This window comes from Suricata suricatta, chromosome 6 (genome assembly GCF_006229205.1).
Source record: "Suricata suricatta isolate VVHF042 chromosome 6, meerkat_22Aug2017_6uvM2_HiC, whole genome shotgun sequence".
NCBI classification, from domain to species: Eukaryota; Metazoa; Chordata; class Mammalia; order Carnivora; family Herpestidae; genus Suricata; species Suricata suricatta.
In genome coordinates this window covers 147,348,259-147,357,179 of record NC_043705.1, presented here as the reverse complement: position 1 = coordinate 147,357,179, position 8,921 = coordinate 147,348,259, and the positions used below count along the sequence as shown (strand labels likewise).

At 60.6% G+C, this 8,921-nt stretch overlaps 1 protein-coding gene across 4 annotated transcripts in view; it reads right to left on the bottom strand.

The window, feature by feature from the left end:
- Positions 1 to 367: 367 nt before the first annotated feature.
- BRD9 (bromodomain containing 9) overlaps positions 368 to 8,921 on the bottom strand; it is a 22,092-nt gene continuing 13,538 nt past the window's right edge. For 3 of the 4 annotated variants that reach the window (XM_029941114.1, XM_029941115.1, XM_029941116.1), the window contains 5 exons: positions 8,741 to 8,852; positions 5,817 to 5,855; positions 4,148 to 4,247; positions 1,779 to 1,952; positions 368 to 1,057 (listed from right to left, as the gene is read on the bottom strand). In XM_029941114.1, the coding sequence (XP_029796974.1) occupies positions 957 to 1,057; positions 1,779 to 1,952; positions 4,148 to 4,247; positions 5,817 to 5,855; positions 8,741 to 8,852 (526 nt within the window). In that variant the 3' untranslated portion in view covers positions 368 to 956. The remainder of the gene's footprint in view (positions 1,058 to 1,778; positions 1,953 to 4,147; positions 4,248 to 5,816; positions 5,856 to 8,740; positions 8,853 to 8,921) is intronic. The other variant, XM_029941113.1, reaches the window with a different exon arrangement.

Here is an 8,921-nt window from a genome sequence, read left to right as displayed (position 1 = left end):
AGAGCCACACGCCGGGCAGCTGTGCAGAGTGGTACACGGCACCCGCTGCGGGCGGAGGCCTGGGCCGGCCGCAGAGTGGAGGCGAGACGGCGGGCAGCAAGCACAGACACCCTTAACCTCCGTGACGAAGGTTCTCACTGTAACGCCCCCAGAAGTGGACACCTACAGGCCGCCTGGGGGGCTCGGTTCGTTAAGCGTCCGACTTTGATCATCTTGCAGCTCATGAGTTCGAGCCCTGCACTGGGCTGTGTGCTGCCCGCTCAGAGCCTGGGGTCTGCTTCGGATTCTGTGCCTCCCTCTCTCTCTGCCCCTCCCCTGCTCGTGCTCTCTCAAAAATAAACGTTGAAAAAAAAGCAGACGTCTAAGGTACTGTAAACAATGATGTGCAATTGTTCTGTGTATTTTATTGGGATCTCTGTGTTTGGCAAATGTAAACAGGCATTCAGTAAACACATCCAGATTAAAAGTCTAGGACACGGCACATCACCATGGCCATGGGCGGCGTCCTCCGGCAGAAGGCAGGCCTCGCTCGGCACAGAGCCTGCCCCAGGCCCCACCGTGACCCGCTTCAGAAATACGGGGACATGGGGGGCAGGCAGGGCAAACCACACGCAGGACCCCAACGCGGGCATCTCTTGTCTCTGGGGGCGGTGGCAGAGGACGCTGGGGCAGGACGGTGTGTCCAGGCCGGCCACAGAGAGGAGCTTTACAGACCCCTCGACGCTCAGGGACCAAGCGCAGCGGCTCGACCCTACCTGGTCACACACCTGGCCCAGACTGTCACTGTCCAGGATTCACGGGGCCCGCGTGTGGCTGACATGGTGCCAGAGACGCCTCCCCACCTCCCTGGGGCTGCTGCCTGCACGCCTGAAAGGACAAGACGAGTCTTTGTCTCACGACAGAAACTCTGTATGTGGAAATAAAAATATAAGAAACACTAACGTCTGTCTACGAGGCTAGCTCTTCACAGAGGCTGCAGGTTCTGGAGACTGAAGAAACTCGTACGGGTCGTGGGCCACCTCTGGCTGCTCCCCGACGCTGAGGCGAGAAGGGCTGCCTGCAATCGTGGGAAAGACAGGCGTTCCCGCAGCGGATCTGCACGAACGTCGCGGTTCAGACCCGCTGAGAACGTGCCCCAGCGACGTCGGTCCGCAACACCCCCAACTCAGCCACGGAACCACCGAGGCGGATGAGCGCCACCCGAGCCCACAGCGTCGAAACGGCTCCGGAGAGCCCGTACTTGTGTCTGGGAACCACAGCAGCAGCGCGGGCAGGAGAGGGAGGACATTTAAGGAGCCAGGAAGCGTCTGGTTCCCTTCCCGGGGGGCCGACACCCCGGTGGGGCCCACGCACCGGCCCACTCGGTCTCGGTCAACAGAGAAGGCCCCAGGCCGCTCTCCCCACCTCAGGGCCCTGGAGACACGACGTACTTCTTGATACTCTGTTTAGGGACTAAAAACGAACGGCAGGAAGAAACAAACGTTCCCCAAGCTGAACTAAGTGTGGCCATCAGCGTCTGAGGCTCCTTCTGCCCCATCCAAGGGCCTTGGGGTGTGGCCAGCCGGGGCTCCTCCTGACGCAGGGACAGCCACGACTCATGGCCACGACCCACGATCCCTAACGCTGAGTAACTTCTACTCACAGGGCTCAGCCTGTGTAGCCGCCCAATGAAAGAGCAGCGTCTCAGCCCGAGGGGCAGGGGCGCCCTGCAGGGGGAGCAGCCCGCACGGTCCTGGGAGGCGCGGGAAGAGGGGACGCTGGGGCCGGGGCCGCCTTACCCAGGTGGTGCTGGTCCCTGTCGGAGGGGGAGGTGTTGGACAGGGAGCTGAGGTTGGAGGATGGCCGGGAGCCCCCGCGCTCCGCCTGGGCCTCGTGCAGGTCCTGCAGGAGCTTCGCCGTCTCGTCCAGGTTCAGGTGCCCGTCGTCCACGTCAAGCTCCTTCTTCACTTTCCCTGCACACACCCGGGGCCGCCGGACGTCAGACACCCAGCCGCCTGGCCCAGCGCTGTATGCGGTGCCCGCAGCCCGCACCCCAGGTCTCCTGATCGCACTTCTGAATGCTCAGGAGGACACCGCCCACGCGGGAAGCTGGGGGGCGGTGGACTCCTCAGATCTGAGCCATTTCAGGCACAGAGTTGCCCTCGGAGGTCCACGGGCAGGAAGCAGGACAGCAGGTGTGAGAGAGACGGGGAGCAGGCCGGAGCAGGGGAGGGGGCTGTGGGCAGCGGGCTGCCCAGAGAGCTCCCAGGTCTAGCCCAGGGTGGGGGTCATGTGTGAGGGAGCACACGACCCTGCCAGAGAGTTCAAGCTGTCCGCGACAACCGGTGACCCAAGTCTCGGGAAGGGTGCGACCCACCGGTGGGTCGGTGTCCTCCCTACGATAAGTGGGCTCAGGGCCGGCCACACCTGGACAGGGGCCGGCGCCCGCACCGCGCTAACAGCCTGTCAGAACGTGGCCCAGCACAGCTCCGAGGCGTGTGAGCCCACCAGCGCCCAGCGGCGTGACTGCGGTCTGGCCGCGAGAAACCGCCACCAGGCGGGCGGAGGGCACCCTGCTGACACGGAGCGGGGAATGTCCTTACTTGGGCGCCCAGGCACTCGCTCCTCAAAAACCAGAGAAGGGGAGACTCTGGCAAAGTCGAACTGGCTCCCGCACAGGAAAAGAACAGCGTCTGCAGTGACGCCCCCCGGCCCCCTCAAAGGACAACGGCAGGCCAGCCACGGGCAGGACGCAGAGATGACACTTGGCAACCAACGGCAGAGCAGGGGCCCAGCTGACTGCTGGGGTTAGAGCCCGACTGCCTGCATCTGGCAAATCCACAGACCCCCGGGCCCAGCAGGCCGAGCACAACCGGGAAGGACAAACCCCAACAAAGGCAAATCAAGGCCCGTTACACCCCAGCTCCCACAGTCAGGAGAAAGCAACCTCGAGCGCAGAGGAAAAGGAGAGCTGGCGGCTCACAGCGCGGCAGCCTCGGGCCCCCGCCCAGGAGACAAGGCTGGCGCTGGGCTGGCGCACCTGGATCCCCAGAGGGTACCCGCCACCCAGTGACGGAGGGGCTCCCTGGGCCTCGACTGTCCGTGCAGGTGAAGCGGTTTCCACCAAAACCCACTCTCCTTCCAGGAGCCTGGAATCTGCAGCCGTGCCACGGAGAGGGCGGCTGCACTGTCCCAGCTCGATGTGGGGGTCAGGCGCATTTGTGGGACCCCATGGGGAGGGGGCCTGGACTCACTGCCAGGCCTCCCCCAGACCCCCCCCCATGCAGCTATTCCTGTGGGTCCTGGTCAGGCCCTCTCCGCTATGTGGAACTAGAACCCTGAGTCCCGGGACGCCTAGGGAACCACCTAACCCAGCGGTGGGCGTGGGGACCCCTAGACAATCAGGAAAGGAACAGACAAGGAGCAAGAGAGCAGACCTGAATCGGGTGTGGGTGGCCACGCCGAGTACCAACAGTCTAACCCCAGGCACAGACTGGGGCTGATGACAAAGCAGGACCCGGACTCCCGCTCTCTGAGGGCCTGGCGGAAACCACTTCTGACGCAGTGGGGCTTCTCACCCCAGCCGGAGCGACCTCTGTGGCTCGCTCATCCTTGGGGGGCCGCGGCCTGTGCCGCGGGATGACCGGCCTCCACCCCTCAATTCCGGAAGCGCCACAGGCCCCGCCACACACGGTGCGGGCAGGCAGCCATGTGAGAACCCCGTGGGAACGGTCAGGTCCACCCCAAGGCAAGGAGGGGAGAAGATGGGCCCCAAGAGCCTCTCGTCGACAGGGAGCCGGACGGCCGAGGAGACCCCAAAACCCCGGGAGCCATGCGGCCCACAGAGGGCACTTCGAGCGGTGGGGTCAGGCTCAGCTGCCGACGAGGGCACAGCCCAGTGGGTACGTGTGCGCTCGGATGCACTGACGCCGGGCCGGGAGGCGGGCAGCTCATCCCTGCACAACCGACAGGCTCGAGGGACCCTGATGTCAGAAAGGAGACCGGGGCAAGGCCTCTCTGGGGCCGTCTGGGAGGGATGCGAGGACAGTGGCCAGTCCCCTGGGAGGGGACAGGCTTGAGCCCGCCAGCCTCGTGCCTCGGGGGTGGGAGCACAGGTCTGCTTCATCAACGCACTCGCGACGACATGAGGGCACCCAGAGTGACCTACCTAGAGAGCTGAGCATAGAGATGTCCAGGGAGGTGTCCGAGTAAGACTTTGTCGACATGAAGTCCAGAACGGAGCTGCCGTCACCCAGCGAGTCCCCAGCCTGTGGGAGACGGTAGGTACCGAGCAGAAGAAAGGTCACTGAGCAGGCGGTTAACACGAGCCACCGAACTCCCACGGGGAGGACAGGCGGGCTCTGCCACGTCCACGCCCAGGAGCGGGCGAGACCACGTTGCGTCCGGTCCACGCCGCGGTGCACGACCATCAGGGGCGAGCTCAGAAGCGGTGTCACTGCCGAGACCAAAACCCACAGCCAGAAGCTCTGGCTCTTGGGGAAAAATGGGTCCCTGCAACGGGGGGGCTGGGGGGACACAGAGGACCTGAGGGGCTCACAGGTACTTCTCAGGGGCCACACGTAAAAACATGGCGGATTCCAAGCCAGCATGCTCGCTCCCCTTCTGTGGCCCCCCCCCCACCCCCCATGGCCTTCTCCTGTGTCACCTCCCGGCTCTGCACCAGCACGGAAACAGCGCTGCGTTCCTGGAGACGCTCCCTCCACCACCTTTCAGGCCCGCCTGTCGCTCACACATGTTAGGAGGAAACAGCTAACCTACGGCTACTTGTAAAATAAATACTGAGGACCATCTCTGGTGCTTTAAGGGAAATATGTCACCTAAGACCCCAAGGTCCTCAGATTCTGCCAAATCCCACTCTCACCTTTGGGGCTGGACCGTAAGTCACCACGGGACAAATGACTGTCCGATGACAGTGCCCTCCCTGACACCCGGCCTGGAGAGGCCGTTTCTTCACTAAACCGGTCAACACAAGGGCCACATCACAGCCGACGCTCAGTCTGTGGACCCGGCTCGCTCAGGTGCATCTCGCACATCCCAGAACGCCCCGCAGCCCGCCCTGCAGCTTGAAGGTCACACAGGGTCCCCATGAGCCCAGAGAGGCATCCACCTGCACCCAGCCACACACAGACCTAGTGAAGGGGGAAGGTGAGGATCCTGCCACCACGCAAGGGGCACGGGGCCTGTGAGCCCTCTCCCTTTGGGCCTGTCCCCTCGGGATGTGAACTGTCTCCGGTAGGGCTGTCCACTCTGGGTCTGAGCCCTCTCCCGTTGGCCTGTCCCCTCTGGGTGGGAGCCCCCTGCCTTCGGGCCGTCTTGTCTGGGTGATCTGGGAAGTCGCTTCTTTCACTTGACTTTCAGAAAAGTACGTTGGTCTGGACTCTGATACGTATCTCTGGAGAGGAAGCCCCGAGGACACGGACCCGCCATGCGTGCCCCGCCCCACAGCGTGCGGCGCACGCACACCCTGCTGACCGCACGCGGCGCCTCCGGCAGGGCCGCAAAAGCCCACCGCACCGCAGACCAGGCTCGCCCCTTGCTCTCCGGGCCCCAGCAGCCACACCCCTCCCGGCCCCGTGAAGACAGAGCCCCCGCACCTCTGCTGCTCTGTGTGGCTGCTGTGTCTGGACCGGAAGGGATGTGCTGTGGCTCCGTCCCTCCCGCCCCCCGCCCCGTCACTCAGGGCGGGGACACTAGCACTTAACCCGTTTCTCCATAAAACACGCGGGCGTCTTCCCACCCACCCCACTCACAGGCTGAAGGTGACAGCTCCCTGAACCAGACCATCCAGTCTTCCCTTACACGGCTGTGCGACTCACCTTTGCGTCGTCTGGAGGCTTCACGGGGACCGTTCTCCTCTGCAAATCAAACGAGAAAAGCCACTTTCCAAACAGTAATTTTATACAGAACGACTCATTAGTACCGCGCACACACGTGTAAATGAAAAGCAGCTTCTTCAGTGTTGGGGGGTTGTCCTCACGGTGTTCACAGCACAGTGTGAACCAGGGCTGGGGCAGCAGCAGAGAGCCGGCCAACTGGGCCCGCAGAGGACCTGAATCGCGCAGCCCCGGCCACGACGGCGGGGGTGGGGGCCGGTGCCCTGACAGCACCCTGGCCGGGACACAGATGAAAGGGAGCCCTGGACAGTGCAAACACAGGGAATCGTAGGTAAACGTCTGACACTGGGCCTGCGGCTCGGGGGGGCTCGGGAGGACGCCCGGCCGGGTGGTTTAACCCGCGGGGTGAGGACGGGTCCCTGCCCTCGGAAGAGCTGCACTGTGGGGCCACGTGCCCTCCTCCTCGGGCTGCAGGGTCCACAAGGGGCTTACACTCACTCGACTGCTCTGTGTGATCGCAGCTTGTGCGGGACCGAGTCACCCGAGGCCGCTACTGTGTGAGCACACCGTGTATGGAACGACCAGCCACACATAACCACGCGTGGCGATCACAAGCCTAATAAATGCCACACGGAGCCACCGTCCTGCAATCTGGCAGGAGCACCACCTTCAAAACAATCACTCGGCTTGCACACTTTTGCATCTCAGATCTTTTGTTTGTGACAATGTTTTAGAGATCCATTGGTGCTAAGATTTTTAAAAACTTTAGTGGAAAAATGTCCATCTCCACTATTTCAATATCTACTTCCACACGTGAGCCTCCAGTAATGTATGCATTTTAGCATCGAATGTCAACTGATGCCACAGCACATCAGGAATTACGTGACTCCCATAGTGCAAGCTCACTTTCGGAAAAGCGATTCCGCCGGAACCCAGGAAGGAAACAGCGGCCAGACAGCTCAGGGCCGCCTGCTCTACAGAGACACGGCCGCACACACTGCACAGCGGCGGCACCAGAGCAGACTTTCAGGCCACAGTGCAGAGAACAGCAGCCAGGGCTCAGCAACCACATGGAACTGAAAGGCGGCAAAGTCTGGAGAGGAAAACACAGCTCAGAGCAGGGGCTCCAAGAGTCCAAGAGGGACGGACCTGGATGACACTGACCTACGCACACACGGACGAACACCACAGGGCCAGCACACGTGAGGAGACACATCCATACTCCACCCAGCCCAGACCTCACTGAAACCCGGGCCACCAGAAGAGACCAGAAGGGCCATTCCTTAAGGTCAGGGTCAAACTCACCCAACACAAAGGCTGCTGAGACCCAACCTAACACATTATAAACACACCCCACACCGCAAGAAATCAGGGGACTCCTAAGAACTCTGCCAAAATGAACATCAATGTTCCTTAAAGGAACACAATAAAATCCAGGCCAGCCGTGCCGGGCAGGAGTGCCGTGACATGAGCACAAAGCTACCTAATCTTCTAGTAGCGTGGTTAAGATTAACCTTAACATGTAGTCAATAGTAATGTACTTAACCTAGTGTTAAGTGAAAACATTTTATGTTAACGTATGCTCCAAATACAACAATGAAATAGTTTTACATTTCCTTTTTGTAGCAGTCTCTAAAACTTTGTCCTGTGGCTCACCTTTTCATCATACTTAATTTATACCAGCCACAGTCATATTTCCGCCAGCCACTTATGGCTGCTGGTGGGCATAATAACAGTCCAGACAGCAGAGTCAACAATGTAACGCCTGGGACCCAGTCAAACGATAAAGCAGCAAATCGGGGCCAATAAGAAGAGGAATATCTACCAAAAGACAAATCCAGGAACGACAGAGATGACAGAACTGGTGGACACAGACGTCTGAAGCAGCTGCGGGAGGCGCAGACTACTGCGAAGATTTCCAGGAAAGCAGGATCATGAGTGAGAGGGGAGACGCCAGAAGGAGTGAAGCGGGGTCCAGACAACACGGTGTCTCCAGCGCAGCCTCCACCGGCCGGCCTCGACCACAGGTGCAGCCACGGCACAAACACAGATCCCTCAACTCGGAGGCACGGTGACAGACAGGGAACAAAAGACCAAGAACGGAGCAGAGCATGACAGCACATGAACAGGCAGGATGTCGGCCGAGTGTCAGAGTCCTGAGAAGCCATGAGAGGGGGGTGGGGGCAGACATGACACCAGAGGACAGTGGAGGAAAATCTTCCTGGTGACAGGCTCAAGGAGCCCCACAGATGTTAAGCAGAAACACAAAGAACACGAAAACACATCAGAAATGAACTGCTGAAAATCAGTTACAAAGATGAAAATTTAGAAGCACACAGAGCAGCAAACAGTCCACTTTCTGCAAAGGACAAAGGAGCGAGTGTCTGAGGCCTCCTGGGCACAGAGGTCTGCAGCGCACCCGTCTTCCGGTCTTTTCCTGCAGCCCTGGAAGGGAAAGAGCCCTCGCAGTGCGTCGGCCGCCGTGTGCACTCCGCCGGGAAGACGTGCGCCAAGCGGAAGCCGCGGCCGATGGCGGCGGACGCTTCACAGAGTGCGGTGTGCTCAGACGGCTTTAAATAGAGAACAGCAGCCTACGACTCCATGATTCCAGGCCCAGGAAGGGGAATTCCAAAACTACAGATAAAGTGCAAACTTTTTTCAGACAAAAAAAAAAAAAGCCGAGCAAGTTCACTGCCGGCACATCTATACTCAGAGAAACGTTAAAGAAGATTCTTCAGGACAAAGAGAAATGACAACAAACGAAAGCAAGGTGGGTTCAGAAAACGTTACGGAGCACCAGGACTGGGGAGTTCCTGGCAAACAGGACTTCTTAATTTCTAAGTTCCTCTGGAAGAAAAGCAACCGCTGAAAGTAGACCTGAGAGTCCCCCGGGGCCGCACACCCACCTGCCTCAGCTGGAGGAGCATCCGCGAGTGGTCGCCGCCGGTCAGCTGGTCCAGGAGCTCGTCCACCATCTTCCTGCTGTAGCTGCCGGCGTCCTTCACGAACTCCTGCAGGCTGCAAGGGCCGTGAGAGGGCGGGCGGGGCAGCGGCCTCCCCGGCGCCGGGGGTCCCGCGAGCGGGCCT